General features: G+C 52.6%; 6 protein-coding genes across 6 annotated transcripts; 3 read left to right on the forward strand and 3 right to left on the reverse strand.

Moving 5' to 3' along the window:
• Window positions 1–365: 365 nt before the first annotated feature.
• On the forward strand, window positions 366–3070 carry NEUTE1DRAFT_126368 (uncharacterized protein; the record flags this gene model as incomplete). Its single annotated transcript, XM_009858282.1, has 8 exons — window positions 366–490; window positions 658–1377; window positions 1443–1675; window positions 1738–1765; window positions 1819–1871; window positions 1928–2053; window positions 2110–2613; window positions 2673–3070. 8 exons carry the CDS (start codon window positions 366–368, stop codon window positions 2936–2938), a joined length of 2055 nt encoding a protein of 684 aa, XP_009856584.1.
• Window positions 3071–3146: 76 nt separating this feature from the next.
• On the reverse strand, window positions 3147–4367 carry NEUTE1DRAFT_133478 (uncharacterized protein; the record flags this gene model as incomplete). The annotated part of the gene is made up of 1 exon (XM_009858283.1): window positions 3147–4367. One exon carries the CDS (start codon window positions 4365–4367, stop codon window positions 3147–3149), a length of 1221 nt encoding a protein of 406 aa, XP_009856585.1.
• A 2554-nt stretch (window positions 4368–6921) lies between these two features.
• NEUTE1DRAFT_150384 (uncharacterized protein) lies at window positions 6922–9367 on the reverse strand (the record flags this gene model as incomplete). Its single annotated transcript, XM_009858284.1, has 4 exons — window positions 6922–7268; window positions 7333–7473; window positions 7523–8395; window positions 8461–9367. The coding sequence occupies 4 exons, from the start codon at window positions 9365–9367 to the stop codon at window positions 6922–6924; spliced, it is 2268 nt and encodes a 755-aa protein (XP_009856586.1).
• Window positions 9368–11699: 2332 nt separating this feature from the next.
• On the forward strand, window positions 11700–11864 carry NEUTE1DRAFT_105909 (uncharacterized protein; the record flags this gene model as incomplete). Its single annotated transcript, XM_009858285.1, has 1 exon — window positions 11700–11864. One exon carries the CDS (start codon window positions 11700–11702, stop codon window positions 11862–11864), a length of 165 nt encoding a protein of 54 aa, XP_009856587.1.
• Window positions 11865–11922: 58 nt separating this feature from the next.
• On the forward strand, window positions 11923–12887 carry NEUTE1DRAFT_91811 (uncharacterized protein; the record flags this gene model as incomplete). The annotated part of the gene is made up of 2 exons (XM_009858286.1): window positions 11923–12258; window positions 12512–12887. The coding sequence occupies 2 exons, from the start codon at window positions 11923–11925 to the stop codon at window positions 12668–12670; spliced, it is 495 nt and encodes a 164-aa protein (XP_009856588.1).
• Window positions 12888–12933: 46 nt separating this feature from the next.
• NEUTE1DRAFT_150386 (uncharacterized protein) lies at window positions 12934–16840 on the reverse strand (the record flags this gene model as incomplete). The annotated part of the gene is made up of 3 exons (XM_009858287.1): window positions 12934–16191; window positions 16265–16618; window positions 16700–16840. 3 exons carry the CDS (start codon window positions 16838–16840, stop codon window positions 13105–13107), a joined length of 3582 nt encoding a protein of 1193 aa, XP_009856589.1.
• Window positions 16841–17203: the final 363 nt, after the last annotated feature.

Below are 17203 nucleotides of genomic sequence, written 5' to 3' on the forward strand. Positions count from 1 at the left end.
AAGTGCGCAGGGATGTTTATCGGGCGCTCTATCGAACGATAACGAAGAGAGGCTTGTTTGTAGACGGAAGGTGCTTAACACTGTTGGAGAAGCCGTGACTTGCATTGGCTCAACTGGAGAGATTGGGTTCGTCTCGTCTTATTTGCTTGGTTGCTTAGCTGGCCTCAAGTCAGATGCGCTTCTCTCAACCCCTCAGATCTCAAAGTTTGAGATTATCGTCGATTTTGGCCCAGCCAGCCCGACGTGCATCTGCCTTTCCCAGGAATAGACTCACCACCACCGCTACAGGCTACGGTAACTCTATTCCTCAGCTGTGCCTGAATCGCAACTTCAGTCTCAGTGTCAGTCTCCGCAGTTCCCTCACTATGGACGCTCAAGAACTCTCGCAGTACCTGGCGGATGCCCCGCCTTCGGTCGTCAGGCTCGAGGTCGAGAAGCATTTTGACGCCCTGACGGACAAGCAGAAGCGCTATGCTCACTTTATCAGCAAGTAAGTGCAGATAGCGCCAATTGCACACTACATGCAGCTTTAATGTGGACTCCTGGGAGTTGGCGTGTTTACAAACCCCCTTTTTACCCTCTCGAATCCCTACACCCTCCACATCATCACCATCGTCACCCGCCGTTTCTCGCTAACACGAGTCTACCTGAACTTAGGGCTTCCTTTGCTGGTAACCGTATCGTGCTGCGCCAGGTCTCCCCCGAGTCTGAGTCCATCTATGATTTCATCATTGCTCTGCACAAGGCCTCTGGAGGCGACTGGAAGGCTCTGGCTGAGAAGGCCGGCGTTGATGAGGCCGGCTTGAACGCCTTCCTCCAGTATGCTGCACAATTTCTCGGCAACAGCGGAAACTATAAGAGCTTTGGTGACTCCAAGTTTATCCCCCGCTGCGATGAGAATGTCTTTGCTTCCCTGGCTTCCACTTCTCCCGAGGCCGAGAAGCATTACAAGGCCACCAACGGTGCTATCTTCTCGACTGACAAGCCCGGCCTTCTGCACCTTGGCTTTACGGATCAAGGTCACCTGACCACTTACTACCCCGACTCTCCTGATATCACCAAGGATGAGATCGATGCTGTTGCTAAGTGGATGCAGAAAGCCGGCTTGCTTCCTGAAAACACCAGGTTGCGCAAGACCAAGGACGGGATCTTTGAGCTTCTGATTGCTTCTGCCGTTACTTCCATCCCCAGCGAGGGTGGTGACATTGGCAAGGATTCCGAGTACAAGATCACCGAGGGCCCTCTTGAGGGTAAGACCATCAAGTTAGTTTATGGCGACTATGCGGCCGAGATGAAGGCTATTACCGAGTACACCAAGAAGGCGGCCGAGAACGCGGAGAACGAGACTCAACAAAAGATGCATACCGCTTATGCCAAGTCCTTCGAGGAGGGCTCTCTTGAAGCCTTCAAGGACTCCCAGAGATACTGGATCCGCGATCAAGGCCCATGGTTGAGTGCAACATCGGCTTCATCGAGACCTACCGCGACCCGGCTGGTGTTCGTGGTGAGTGGGAGGGCTTCGCAGCAGTTGTTAACCAGGAAAGGACACGTGCTTTCGGAGAGCTGGTTAGGTCTGCACCTAGTTTGATCCCTCTGCTGCCGTGGTCCAAGGAGTTCGAGAAGGACAAGTTCCTCTCTCCTGATTTTACCTCTCTTGAGGTTTTGACCTTCTGCGGTATGTAACACAATGCGAAACGGGGCGTAATGATGAACTGAAGCACTAAACAATCGGAACAGGGTCTGGTATCCCTGCTGGTATCAACATGTATGTGTACACGGGAGATTTAAAGCCTCAGAGTGGTACTAACACGGTTGTAGCCCCAACTACGACGATATCAGGCAACAGGAAGGCTTCAAGAACGTCAGTTTGGGTAAGTTCTGGGATTTGCCTTAATCAGGAGAACCGCGTTGTCTGACCAAATTCCAGGTAACGTCTTGAGCGCCAAGGCTCCTGATGAGAAGATTCCCTTCATTGCCGATAGTGATCTCGAGGTTTACAAGAAGTATCGTGATGCCGCCTTTGAGGTCCAGGTCGGACTTCATGAGCTTACTGGTATGGCAGTATCTGTCCCTTCACCGCTGAGGGTTTGACGACTGACAGAGAGTTAGGTCACGGCTGTGGAAAGCTTCTGCAGGAGACCTCTCCTGGAGAGTACAACTTCGACCACACTAACCCACCCATTAGCCCCGTGACCGGCAAGCCCGTGACGACCTGGTACAAGCCCGGTCAGACATGGGGTTCCGTATTCGGTGGCCTTGCTGGCGCTTACGAAGAATGCCGTGCTGAGCTTGTTGCGATGCACTTGAGCTGCGAATTCCAGGCTCTCAAGATTTTCGGCTTCGGTGACGGAACTGTTGATATGGATGGCGAGGCTGGTGATGTTCTATATGCATCCTACCTTAGCATGGCACGGGCTGGTCTCACTTCGGTCGAGTTCTGGGATCCCAAGAGCCAGAAGTGGGGACAGCCTCATTGCCAGGCTCGCTTTGCCATTCTCAAGTCTTTTCTTCAGGCAGAGGATGACTTCTGCAAGCTTGAGTATGAGAAGGAGGATCTATCCGACTTGAAGATCAAGCTTGATCGCTCCAAGATTCTGACCAGCGGTAGAAAGGGTAAGTCAGCTCCCGTTGGTGGTGAGATAAAGGACGTTATCGGCTAACTATTAGCGCAGCTGTGGGAGATTTCCTCCAGAAGATCCACATCTACAAGTCAACCGCTGATGTCGAGAATGGTACCAAGTTCTTCACCGATATGTCCGGTGTCGGCTTGGAATACTGGGGAACCAAGGTCCGCGATGTCGTCCTTAAGAACAAGCAGCCCAGAAAGGTGTTCGTCCAGGCCAACACTTATCTGGACGAGGCTACTGGCAAGGTTAGTCTCAAGCACTATGATGCCACGCCCGAGGGTATCATCCAGAGCTGGGCGGATAGGGAATAGCTGTATGGATTTGTGGATAAGGTCAAGGCTCTATTGTGATTGAGCAAATGCAATTGGAGCCATTCACGAGACATCCATAACAAATGGTAAGCTACCAGCCTTGTACGTCGATTGAAACACCATTCGCAAAAACTTTAAGTCGTATTCCTTGACACGGCTCACTTGACAAGCCTTGACATACAGCTGAAAGAACTTGAAATGCCGCCCTTCACGCTACCAAACCCCCCTTCTTTTCCCGCTCCTTCGCAACCCATTCCAGAAACAGTGTCACATCCTTAGCTATCTGTCCCGGTACCGCCATGGTCTGCACCCATCCAGGAAGCGAGCCTCGGGCGTCCGATGCCGTTGCCATGAGCCATTCAATCTGTGCCTGGCTTTCGTTCTCTGTTGTTGGCAACTTCCTGATTCGCTCGACACTGACATATGACCCCTTTATGGAATCTTTTCGAAACGGATCCTCTTCCTTGTTGCTGCTTTTCCCCTTGATGGGACTTGCCGCAGTAGTAGTAAAGTTCTCAATGTCTGACATCGGAATGCTGATGACCAGAATCTCATCACAGTCTGCAGCAGCACCTCCAGCTTCCCGAGGGAGCAGCGAACAGGTAACCTGCAACACTGTAAACACCCGGTCCTTGAGTAATGGCTTAATCCCAATCTTGTGCCTCGCCTCCACCAGTTTCATTGTAGGATTTCCGTACCTATCCCCGTGCTCATCATCAAGTAGTAGACCAGCAACATCGTAGTCCCGCAACACTCTCGTCCCCACGATGCTCGGGGTAAACGCCTCCTCGCACTCGACGTGCTTGTCCTTGAAGCAAGTGACAAACTCGCCCCAGCTAGCTGACCCGTCTCCGGGGACATTTGAGTCTCGGTGCACGCTGCGCCGACAGGCCCATGTCTCGGGATCATCCGTATTGCTGGTGGCAAGGCCGGCCGAGCGCTCGATGGCGCGCAGCTCGGGTGCGGAGAGGGTGCGTTCGTAGAGAGACACTACTGTGTTGCCATTGTCGTCTACCTTTGATGACTTTGTTTTCAAAGGTTTCCACTCGCTTCGCGCGGTGCCAAGGCTGGTAGTAGGTTGAGGTCTGTTGGAAGGTTTAGGCGCCACGGAATCGATGAAGGGGACTGACTCCCTCAAGAGGGCCGTCAGAAAAGGAATCAACTCGCGCGGTGAAGTGCCTGGGGGTGGGAGATGAGCGGCTGTTATGCCACGAAGGCGGAGGAAAGGGGCGCCTAGTTCTGCGGCGGTCACCATGACCAGGTCGGAGCCGGCTAAAGTACGTCCATCGAAACTGGGACTGATCAAGTTGGTGTGTGAATCCGGCTCTCGTGAGTTTCTGGCGTCCATTTCTTCGGATGGAACCAATACCTTGGACCGGTAGGCGGGGCCGCCGGTGAAGAAGGGGTAGGGCATGCCTGCGATCGACATTGTTGCTAATTATCGATGGAGATTCTTTATGAATTTGTGAAGGTGGGTTGGGTGTGATGGGTATAAGTTGGTATCAATTACAAGTTTCCCTACCGGACGGAATGGGGGTGGATCGCGACTTATATATGCTTTGTTATTCCCCTAATCTTGGCACGGTTGCCCGTTTGGGTACTGCCGTTTCGTGGTTGGTACCGGAACGGGAAGCGAGAAGGTTCGGGGCCGTGCCGCAGCGCCGTGGTGGCGGCCCAAGTCCGGGAATAAATCGGCACTCTTGCGCTCTTCTCCAACACAATCCTCTGCTCAGCCCGGGACACGTGCCGGACTTGAACCCACAATAATGTCAGAGGCGTCTATCTGCGTGGCTGTTGCTTGATCACGAACCGCTGATCATTAGCTGTTTCGAGCATTTACTGTTTCCAAGCCACGCTTGCTGTGACAATGTTCCTTCCTTCCAGGTTTAGTTGCAGCAAGCAGTGCCGATACTTAGGCAGCAGGATAAAGTTCGAGTTCACGGTGTGAACCGCTTCGCTTGACTCGTCGACATTGTATGGATATCGTATTGTGCGTACGTAAGAATGACGAGTGTCCAGAGAATATCTGAGTCTCCAGAGATTATAGAGAGCCGACCTAACCGATCAAAAAGGTTGATTGATTTCAATGATAACAATGAATTGGCACATGCGAATGCTAAAGCTACCACATTGAGAATAGTCTCGATGAGTTGGTTCTTGATGATCAAAGAGCGAGTGAAAGTACCTTGCATCGAGGGTTCAGACACAGCCGACGACACGAAACAAATGCTCATCATTGGAGTTCCCAAACAAGTGGCTATCATGGCGTCACTCTTATATATCCTATACGAGCATGGACCATTGATGTTAATAGGTAATCGTTCTTTCGATCAGCGTTTGTACGTTATCTTGCTGGTCAACCCTATCTAGAGGTACCTACCGTACTATCCACAGAGCTGGATATAGTGTACCTACCCCAGTTTCCCAACATCTTCAAAACACAACTTTCCCATATTGATATCCCAAACATCCAGTTTTGAATCTATTTATTGATTCCACCTTTCCATGCTAGTTTTACTCTTCCATCCTATCCACTTAACCCAGACTCTTTCCTCTCCTCGCTTCCCATTCCCCGCCCTAAGCAGCTTCCTCCCCTTGATTTATCATAGCTACAGCCGTCTAAAAGTACGAGTCCCACCCCCATATTGACTACTTATATGTATATGCATAAACAACCACAGCAGCTGCAACCATCTCCTCGGCCTTCTTCCCCTCGTTACTCGAGCATGTGTTGTCGGCTATCTTGCTGACCTCTCCATTGTCAGAGCTGGTGCTGCCACAGTCGCCACAGCCTTTTGCCTTTGCGCATGTCAACATTCTCGATAGTGGAGGAGACCTCGGTGCAACAGTCGGAACATTCGTACTTGGGTTTTGGTTGGCCACACATTTTGAGGATTGTATGGACTGCAGATATTGGGTTGTCTGTTGTGAAGGTTGATGTTTCTCAATGGGTGGGTTTACGTTGCTGATGAATGCTGTCGATGATACTTCCGAAAATACCACACCACTTATCTCGGTCGATTTTATATCTCTTTCGCAAATTGGAGGACGCCGGAAGCTGGTTACATCTCAGCACGATGGGCAACATGCGTAAGGTATCACGACTGTCTAATACGTCCACGTCGTTTAGAACGGCGTCAAACTACAGAGGCTTTGTGCCCACAGTACTATCAAACAGGGCTATGAAGTCGTGATCTGGGTGAAATCCCTATGTGACTGTCAAAATCCATACAATGAAGAAGAACTTGATCATGTAACGAACTACTATGTAGTATCCGAGTGTCAAGCACCACATCAATAGTAATACGGTCTCAGCAATATGTTTTCAGCAAGAGTTCGAAGACGATGCCACCGAAGAGAACAACAATCCTTGACAAATAGGGGAGAAATGATTGATTGTTTTGGGGTATCTTTCCTCTCAACTTCTCCCACTCACTGACTTCCATCCCATTCCTCCTTTGTCACCGCGACGCTACACCTTACGCCCTGCGCAAGATGCAAGCAAGCAGGTCCCATCATGGGGAATCCTCCACGGGATTGTAGTCAGCAGTGTACAAGGGATGCCACGTCCTCCTCCACTCCACTCATTGCCTCTGTGCTCGTTGTAAGTTTTACCACCAGCCCAGCTAAATTTGTCTTGAACCGAAGAAAAACCTCATGACAGCCTCCTAGATAATCCAGTGTTAAAAGCCCTTGAGTAGGGCAACGCCAAAAGAGCGAAACGAAGGAGAAGAAGAAAAAGAAGAAGAGGAAGAAGAAAACAAGAAAAGAAAAAAAAAAAGCAAACGAAACGGAACTTTTCCACGCCGCTTTGTAGCCCATTCGCCAATTGCGCCTTGCTCAAGTGAGCCGAAGAGTTTAGCACCTGTCAACCCACATCTGACCTGAGTACACCATGCAAAGGACAGGCCCGATTAGAATCACTAAAACGCCGGGAACACCGGAGCTAGAGAAGATGTGATCCTGTTTTCGTGGTCGCCTTCTCAATGGCTCCCCTCATCACCAATCTCAGCAGACTCATCTCTGAATACTGTAGGATCTGCTGATCCTTCTTTCAATGGGAAATCAAAGTCAGCGGGCAGCGGCAGTTGGCTAGTGTAGATGTCTACCACTCGGCCATCGACGACATCCTTCTGGTGCGTCTTCATGTGACGACGGAGCTGATCCTGGCGGTGAAAGTTGCGACAGCAACCGCGCACATTGCAATTGAAACGACCCTTGACCTCGTGGGTACGCTTGTGCTTGGACAAGTTTGAAGATTCGCTGAACTTCTTGCCGCAGATGGGGCATTGGAGCGGCTTCTCGCCTGAATGGACGCGCATGTGCATTGCTGAACAGAATGCTGGTCAGAATGATGGGTAGGCAAGATGGACTGCTCTTGTGGATAAACTTACTGAGGGCACTAGGATATCTGAAGGTCTTGAAGCAGATGTTGCATTCCAGCGGCTTTTGATCAGAGTGGATGTACATGTGCTGAGTCAAAGCCTGCTTTGCCGAGAATCCTTTGTGGCAGATCTTGCAGACATGCGGTTTATCTGTACTCGTTAGACATGATCGTGAATAGCAAGGCGCATAACCACTTACGACCAATATGCGTTTGCATATGCCTCTCGATCTTGCTCCTCTGTGGGAAGCCATGCACGCCAGGGTGGCTTCGGGGACAGTCGTCCCAGGCGCAGAGAAAACCATAATTCCCCTTGGATGCATGCTTGATATGTACATTCGAAACGTGGTCAAAGAGATCCCCTGCCTCTGTGAAAGTCTGGGCACAAAGCTTACCATTGTCCTCCCGCCATAGGCACTTGTGTTCGTCATTATCTCCATCCATATTATCACTGTAGCTGGTTTCCGACGTATCTGCGGATGAGCTGCGTGTATGGGAGGGTGATTGAGCCCGCGTCTTTGCCTCCGACACCGGTGTTAGCGGAGAAGGCGTGTTCATGGATGCTCCCGAATCAGATGTGTCGAGAGGAGTGGCTGGAGATGAGGATAAGGCCTCGGTTGCTGTCAATGTTCTGCTACTCCGCACACCTCCAGAGCCAGGGATCAAGTTAGGTAAAGCGAGCTGGCCGTTACTGTTGTTGCTTTTGCTGAGCTCGGTATTCGTGAAATATGGCCTATGTTGTGTGTTGAAGTGCCTGATATACGCCTCGGGATCACTCGCCTCGAACCCACATTGCTGCAAGGCTTGACTTGCCTGAAAATTGCTAGCCACAGAGCTGTACTGACCAAACTGGGCGGCGTTGAAAGACACAGGGATATGGCAGTTGGGATAATTTTGGGGATCGTCTAGCAGACAGGGCCGGGTGCAGTTTGACGACTCTCCATCTCCGTGAGCTGACAACAGATGACTCGTGATATTACCTAACGGGTTCGGAAGCCAGCTTGGAGACAGCAGAGATGTCTGCTGGGTATTTCGAGAAAGACTTTGATTCATGCCGTTTATGACTTGGTTCACTAAACCAGCGCGGACGAGTTAACACCGACAGACAAGAGGAAAGCGGAAAATGATGGCGGCTTACTATTCTGGTTAAGACCATTGAGGCTATTTAAGTGATTGGGGTTGTTCATGCCATTCATGTTGTTAATGTTGCTCATGCCACCCATGCCGTTCATGTTACCCATGCTGCCGATGTCGTTCATATGGTTCATGTTACCCATATTCGCCATACTGCCCATGCCACACATACTGTTCATGCCGCCCATGCTGCTAAAGTTGAAGCCCTGAGTGAGCATGTCAGACCCATGATTAATGGATAAGAGCGCGGCGGCGCCGTCGACAAGATCGGAGGGGAAAGCCATGGAACGTTCGGGGCAGCTTTGGTCCACGCAGACGTCCTCGCCGTTGGCACACGCAATGTTAGTGCATTTGCCAGTCATGGCACACTCGCTATCGCAGCAACTGTCCTCGGCATTAGACTGGCAATCCTCTCCGCACTCTTGCATTGATTGCTGACTCTGATGATCCTGCCATTGAGACCAGGCACCGAATTGCTGCATGGGCATGAAATCGTTTGATGGTAGGTTGTGGGCGAATAGGTCGACATGAGGAGTATCAAGCAAAGCATCCTGGCCATTTACGTATCGCCGTGACCAGTGGCCGAGTGAATTGGCTGCAAGTCCACGGTGGTTCGGGAATTGAGAGCCACCCTGATAGAGGCCAAGGACTTCGCAGTGATCAACACATAGATCATCGTGGGATTCGTAGCCGACGGTGGTGTTTGTGGGTATGCGAGAGCCATCGTTTGCCGTTGAAGGAGATACCTGGGGTGTCGCACTGGAGGAGAGCGGTGTGTGTCGTTGACGGGAAGAGTCCATCAAGTACTGAAAACGGAGGTCGAGAGAACCGTGATGGCCATGGTTGTGGCTCTGGGTCTGGCTCTGACTCTGGCTGTGATTTGCAGGCCGGTGGCCGAAGTGGCCGTCCATGTCGCTCCGGCAATCGTGATGGTCAGGGCGCATAGCAGCGTGCTTCGGAATTTGGTAAAGTCAGGGGAGTCCGGGAAACGTCATCGATATCAGAATCAGAGTATTGAAGAGACTGTCGCTCCGGGGGTATCTCGCACCAATGTTTGGTGTCTTTCCACCTCGTCGCCCAGAACAAGAAAAAAAAAAAAAAAAAAAAACAGCAAGGCGACGTGATGGGGGTGTGAAACTGAAGGCAGTTGGGAAATCAAATACTGTACGGCAAGATAATCCGACCGTGTTGGTAGTAGCGAGGAGGGGACTGGCTAGCGGCTACCGTATGGGGTTCTGGTATGGAGACCTAAGAGATCTGAGTGAACGAGAGCGGCTCCGGTCCGGATGGGCGAAAGCTTGGTCAGCCCCGAATCTTAGCGGCGAGCACGGCGATCCGACGGAGGAAGAATGGGTTTTTGTGGACGAGCGCCGGAGAGAATTGAGCGGAAGCAGTGCCGGGCTCGCCAGTCTGGATTCTTGGGCCGAGTCAGACGGGTGACGGTGGTCTGAGTGTCGAGGGAGAACAGTTGGATGGAAGGTGGCAGTAGATTGAAATGTTAGGCAAGCTGCTCGTGGGTGAGAACCTTGATGGCCTTGGGTCTCTGGGCCCTGCTTCTGGCTGGGGCAACCGGCGAGGGGTGCGTGCGTCTTGACGTCCTCTGGGTTTTTCTGGGGTCGACCTTAGGTAAGGTACCTAGGGTTCAGGTTTGGTGCGTAGGGCGGCAGTTGAGCTTGGACGCGAACTGAGCATGAGGGCACCATCAAGGTACCGTAGACTCGTAGTGAGGGGAGTCGAGTTGCGAATGGTGGAACAATATAGAAGGCGCGACCTGTGATGCTCAATTGCTGTTGTCCAGGGCAGGTACGCTTTTTTTGCTGCATCAATTTTTTTTCTCGCGCTGGGAGCGGAGTTCGGCCCAGAAAAATGCTGTCACCGACGTGGGGCTCTCTTCTCGACCTTCCTCCGGCTACCAAAGTGCGCACCCTGCCCTTGCCTTTCGCACTCACCATCCTGCATCCTCGCTGACTGGCTGCTTCCATTTGCCAAGGCAGTGTTCGACAGCGCGGTCTCGCGGCTAGAGGCACCCAGGAACCGCACTGCAGAATATTGGCAAACGGTTTCATCCTTCCAACCCATCTCTTGCGCGGATGATGCACCAACCAAAGGAGAGGAGACCAACATGTTTCTACGGGCGGGCTGCTATGGTGCTCACCAGGGCAGTACCGCAGCCCTTGTCTCGAAGATGCACCTAAAAGACTACCAGGGGGGCAGCATGCAGTAGACTGTTATGGTAGTGTGGTGATGCCGAGTGTCTACATGGAAACTCTTTGCCCAATGGAAACCTGAACGGGTATCCGAGATCATCAAATCATCCCATGTCGGATTCAAATGCCAGGCAGAATGCCTTCGCGGCTCAGCCCGTCATGCGAAACGTTGGTAAGTAGTGGAGGTGTCCATACCTTACCATTCTGACCTTCCACTTTGCAATGGGAAAGCGGGGGCCCACCAAGTGAAGTGGGGGAACCAATGTCTGTGCGCAAAAGGGCCCTTGAAAACTCGCAACGGATTGAATCTTGGCGGCCCTTTGCTCGTCAGGTCAATAAGATCGACTGTCACTTCGAGTATTCTACCGCTTAAGTCTCGCTCGATTCGATTTTGTTCAGACGTATACAAGGCCGGGACCATCTGACTGTCAGAAGCAAGATTTGACAGGGGCTTTGGCCAATCTGTTAGTGAGCTGATGCGGGCCATCGCCAAATTCCATAATCACGGTCTGTCCCAGCATCGAAGTTCGAAACGTCCTTCTTTCACTTTCTTTACGGCGTAGTGAAATGATCGAGGGCCTACCACTATCTTATCATCCCTATATCATCATCCCGGCCAAGCATGTGAGCCTTGCCATCACTTCTCTCTAGCTTCGTCAGCTCCTACATCAAATCGCTGCGGCATCGATACCGATCACTTTCACTGCCCCTACGACTTGACCTTTTATAGGCCAAATTGCCGGCTGCAGCTTAAGCTACAGCAACAGGTTGTTTTCTTACAAACTATAATTGTACAGCCCTCCATATCATCACTCAGGGACAGACAACTTTGCCGAGATATGGCAAAAGGTTGTTATGTTGCTCAAGGTACTGATCGGCCCTTGAGAGTTTCGATTGTGGCTGGCCAGGTTATTTGATCCCATTCTTGGCTCAGGGCCGTGTGACGCTCGGAATACTAAGGCAATAAGACCACCAAGACCGCTATCGAAGAGCCAACCTCGACCGTCCGTTGCCCGCATTTCACTCGTTCACTTCCATGATTCACCCATTCGCCACGATTTCAAAAGAATTACATGATCCATCCAGTTACTTGAAATCTTCCGCTGGACACAAGAAGCAATTGCCCATAGTGAGAGCTGAAAGTGATCAACTTCAATTCCCGCAATTCCGCCCCGCAAACCCTAAACGAACAGCTGTCTAGTGCAATCCTGCACTGAACTGAAGGACATCACTATCATTAAGATCAAGATAAAGAAGAGATGGGAAGTTGTTTCAGCAAGGGATCCGGCTCCGGAAGTGGCAGCGGCGGGAACTTCCGAGGCGAAGGCCACGTTTTAGGTGGCGGCGGCAGTAACCCGGCGGCGGTGGCGGCGCGTCCGGCACCGGCATCATCAACGACCGGCGGCGGCGGTTACGGAACCGTCAACGCACCCGCTTCTTCTGTTCCACCAAATGTGACAACAGGAAGGACAACCGGCGGTAGTGTCAGTGGCGGCAGGACTCTCGGGGGCGCATCAGCAGGACCGCGAGCAGGAGAAGGAGGAACAGAAGGCGGAAGCGATGACCCCAAGAGCAAAGCTGCGCAGGCTGCTATGGTACGTTCCGATTTCCGTCAAGTCCCCATCGATCCATCCCATTTTATTTCATCCTTCCTACCTAGTATCCAATCTCACCCCCTTCCGTTCGTCCGTCGTTCCTTGTCCTTCCATCTTCATCTTTGATTACATATAACAAAAGAAAATCAATCTACAAGTACACCACAAACGAGCCATGAAGAAGCTACAACCTACTCACTCACCACTTACCAATTCAATAACCCTATGCACATATTGACAAACAAATGAACAGGCTCGGTTTAATAGAGATCAAGGGTCAGGTGCCGACCTCTCCAAGAAGCTGCGAGCGCAAAAGGGCATGACGCGCGATGCGCTACTCAAAGAGGAAAGTGAGCGGGAAAGAGCGCGAAGGGCGGCTGATCAAGCGGCGGAGGCGAGGAGTTATAATTAAGGCGGTTCTTTGACGATGCGCGACTGATTTTGCGGAAGGGATAGCTGATTGGGAGTTTGGATCGCTTTGAAAGTGGGTGGTGCTTATAGTGGTTGATGATGGCTCACGAAGGGCACATTGATGTTACTGAGTGGCTTTGTTTTTCTGTTCCCCAAATTCGTCTGTATTTACTTTTTTTTTGGGCTGTTGCCCCAAGCATGAACAGCACACATTTCCCCCCATCCACCATACGCAAATTGTGATTATTGTGAGTAGAAAACTGGACGTATCAATCTATAATGCATTTATGAGCAACTACCTGATCGTAGATATACTATATCGCCAACCACCACCTCTTCGCACCTGTGTACGTACGTCACCCTAATTAGATGAAAACCCCATCAAGTGAAAAGCTGACCTTTACACTTGGAACACCCACTATTTTCCCCAGACTATCACGTAATCGTATACCTACCGCTAGCAGGAGCACGGCTCTCAGCATCCGCCGCCGCCATCGTGCCCTCTCTAAGCAGACGAGTAAGCTCCGACAGCGCGTTGCCAACGACAACTTCGGTATCACCCTCAATGAGAATGTACAGCTTTGGTTCTTGACCCGGACCTGGCTCCTTTCCAGGAGGGTAGTAGTTGCCTTTTGTGGTGATGGACGTTCCCGTGGCTTCGAGGATCTTGGCAACGTTGGTGCGGTTGGTGACAGCCCAACGAGCCTTCTGGGGGAAGTCGTTGATCTCGAGGGTTGCGTGGAACGCGCCCGCGTCGGGACCCTTGTTGTCAATGGGCTGACCAGGCCGGAGCTGACCGGCCCGGGCGAGACGTGCGTTGATCTCGCTGATGGCGGACGCCGCCTTGTCCAGAGCCCCTCCGCTCTTGCCGCTGCTTGCGTGATGCCCGGCCTTGACGGCACCCGCGGGGATGGCGTGCTTGTCATCGGTCTCCGCCTTGGAGGCATCGCGCGACACAATGGCAGATACAGCGGACTGGATGGCAACCTTGGTCTTGTCCTTCTTCTCGCCATCTTCTGCAGGAGCGTCTTCTTTGACATCGTCCTCTTCGCCTTCCGCCTTGTGGGTCTTGCGTTCACGCATGCGAGCGGCCTCACGGTCTTTATCGAGCTTCTCAAGACCTTTGCCGCCAAACCCACTGGCATCCTTGGCTTTGCCAGCCTTGACCTTCTCCTTCCATGCTTTGCGCATTTCATTCAGACGGTCTGGAACGGGCTGGCCACTCTGCTCCAACGCTTTGGCAATGCCAGATGCGCAATTCTCCTGCTCTTCGGTTATAAAGGTGACTGCCGTACCCGTGTTACCGGCGCGTCCAGTACGCCCAGCGCGGTGGACATAGTCTTCCAAGTGATTAGGGGCATCGTAGTTGATGACGAGCTTTAACTGCTTGACATCCAGGCCACGGGCCGCAATCGAGGTTGCAATGAGGATGGGGCACACACCCTTTTTGAAATCAGAGATGGTCGAGTTTCGGTCCTCTTGGTCTTTACCTCCATGGATAGACATGCAACCGTAGCCGCGCCGTAAGAGTTCGCGTAATAGATCGTCAGCCTTTTCTTGCCTCTCCACAAAGATCAAGGAACGGACATCGTCGTCGTCCGCATAAAGCTCTCCGAGGAGTTCTAGCAGACGGTTGAACTTCTTACCCTCGTCCATGACCTCAACGATCTGTGTGATCTCGGGTGCTACGACACTGCGCCCACCCACAGTAATCTCGACAGGGTCCCGCAGGACCTTCTTGGTTAACGCATCGATAATCCTGGGCATGGTTGCAGAAAAGAGGATGGTCTGGCGATCTGGGCGGACGTTGTTGAAGATTTTCATGACCTGGGGTTCAAAGCCCATGTCGAACATTCGATCAGCCTCGTCAAGGACTAGATAAGTAGCACGCTTGAGGTTTGTTACACGTCCTCCATTGGCCGCAAGAAGATCGATTAGACGACCTGGTGTGGCTACTATGATCTCAGCACCGCGCTTCAACTCGGCGATCTGGTCCTTGATGGCGTTTCCACCATAAGCAGCGACAACGCGAAGCTTGAGAGCCTTTGCAAACGGTTGCAAGTCTGAGTAAATTTGCGTACAGAGTTCTCTGGTCGGGGTCATGATAAGCGCAATGGCACCATCGTCACCGGTAACGGGGTCTTGATCTTTGACATGGCGGAGCATCGGCAGGGCAAAAGCCATTGTCTTACCAGATCCCGTCTTTGCAACGCCAATCACGTCACGCCCTGACATGATGACAGGCAGAGCTTGCATCTGAATCGGCGTAGGCTTTTCAAACCCAAGGCTCTCAATGGTATCGAGAATAGGACGGGTGAGGCCGCACTGAGACCACTTCTGAACGGGCTTGGGGATGTTCTTCCCGGACACTTTGATGCCATCAAGCTCCAATCGCAACTCAGCCAGTTCTCCTTCGCTCATGTGACTTAACTCATACGGCTCAACCCAGAAGTTCTTCCGGATAGGATTCAGGTCGAGCTTGCTGTAGTCGATCGTGGGGATATCCTTCTTCTTCTTTTTGGAAGCCATGGCGAGAATGGAAGTAGGGTCGGTCCCATCTGCCTCATAGCCGTAGTCATCATCACTGAAGTAGGCCTCGGGCGGAATATTGCCCTTCTTCTCGGTCTGCGTATCAGCTTTAGAGTGCGACTCCTCGCCAGAGGCTGTCTGCTCAAGTCCAGCCATGAAGGCATCGAGTGGGTCGACTTCGTCGTCTACATCCATCGCTGTCGGATTTTGCGCCACAGGCTCGGTTGCAACCTCCATATTGGGAGGGGCACTGTCGATTTCCATAGCCATGCTCTCTTTCTGAATTTGCTCCTCACGCCGCTCGCGCAGCAACCGTTGGGCTTCAGCGCGGTCCTCCTCGGTGCCGGCAAGGAGTACGTCGAAATCCTTCTCCGCGTCTTCCGCCACGTCATCGTCCGCGTATGGGATATCGTCAGCATTCTCGAGGGCCAGGTCAGGGAGTTTGACAAGCTTGCGCTTGATGATTTCTTCATCTCCCATGTCAATCTTCCGTTTAGTTGTCGTTTTGAGGGCATCGGCGGATTTGTTGAACCCGAATGTACTGATAGGCCTCCCAGTTTGCAGTAAGCCTGCTTTGCCCGATGCGACACCCTTCCCCTGGCCAGCTATACTCGCCGCCGCCGCCACCGGGGCACCTACTTTCACATCACCTAGCTTCACGTCGCCTAACCTTACCGGGGAACTGGCACGTGCTGGTTTAGCATTCCGCGCAATGGCTTTGGGATCAAACTTGCCGACATAGGGGGCAGGGCTTGGCGGGGACTCGGCGGCTGCCGGGCTCGCAGGCGCAGGACTGTTGGTACCACTGCCGACTACGGCGCCGCTGGCTCTCTGATCCATCTCCATGAAGAGTTTCCTAGTGAGCCCAGCGGTAACGTCTGCTTCCTTTGCCTCCTTGAGAGCGTGCTTTTGCTTCATCGCTTGCAGTTTTCGTAGTCGTTCAGCCTTTTTCTCCGCCTCTGTTTGCGGTTGGGTTGGTGTAGACTTAGCTGGCTACAGAATGCAGTTGCGTCAGTGAACGGTCCGGAAAAGGGGGTGCTTGTTTGTAGGGCCCTCCAAAACGTACCTCGTTTTCTTTGACTGTTGTGCTGCCTGGCTTCGGCTGGTCGCGTGCTCGAGCGTCATCACGACGATGTGAGGATGATTCAGCAGTGCCTTCACGACGCACTCGGGCCCGATCACGCGAATCGTCTCGCCGAGGGCGGTACTCTCGGTCCGGATCCCGACTTCGGTCCCTGCGCCGGTCTGGGGAACGAAGCCTGTCTAGGCCTCTATCGCGTGACCGACGGCGGTCACCATCACGACGTGAGCCGCGATAGTAGTCGTCATCTCGGCGGTCTATAGATCGATCCCTACGGCGATAAGAGTCGCGGTCCCTTCCATCTCGTCCACGGTCGCGATCCCGGTCGCGATATCGGCGCTGCATAAATATCACACGCGTCAGCCATTGGAGTTCTTGGGAGCAGCACGACACCGGAAGTCGGGGAAACGGTCGACTTACGTCTATGGGGCTGCGAGAACGGCGGCGGTGGTCGACAGGGCCATCGCGACGGTCGCGGTCACGGCGGTCGTCGTCTTTTCGTTTTCTCGCAGAGAGACTTCCTGCAGGAGATGGTGAGCGCGAGTCCCTGAGCCGAGCCATACTGCTGGTAGTAACGTTGGCTCAGCAATGTCACTGATGGTGAGAGGTACTTCGAGTCGCGTGGTATGCACAGTTAGCGTATCAGAGGGTCTTTGCGCACTCGGCTGCCCTCTGTCGTGTTCGATCCGGCCGATGGTATGAGCGTCAGTTCCAAGGTCGGAAAGGCGTTGTGCGGCGGTGCGGCCAGAAACTGAAAAGACGCGAGACGGGCTGTGGAGAAGGAAGCGAAGAGGCAACTAAGCGTTGGGTTCCGTCAAGGCGGAAGTTGCAGTGGCCACCCCGGGGAAGGCCTTCTGCGGCTGCCTGGGCTTCGCTTGTGGTTCCACCTGCCAATGGAAGCGCCAAGCGGGTGCTGCAACTCCC

Source organism: Neurospora tetrasperma, assembly GCF_000213175.1.
Source record: "Neurospora tetrasperma FGSC 2508 unplaced genomic scaffold NEUTE1scaffold_81, whole genome shotgun sequence".
NCBI classification, from domain to species: domain Eukaryota; kingdom Fungi; phylum Ascomycota; class Sordariomycetes; order Sordariales; family Sordariaceae; genus Neurospora; species Neurospora tetrasperma.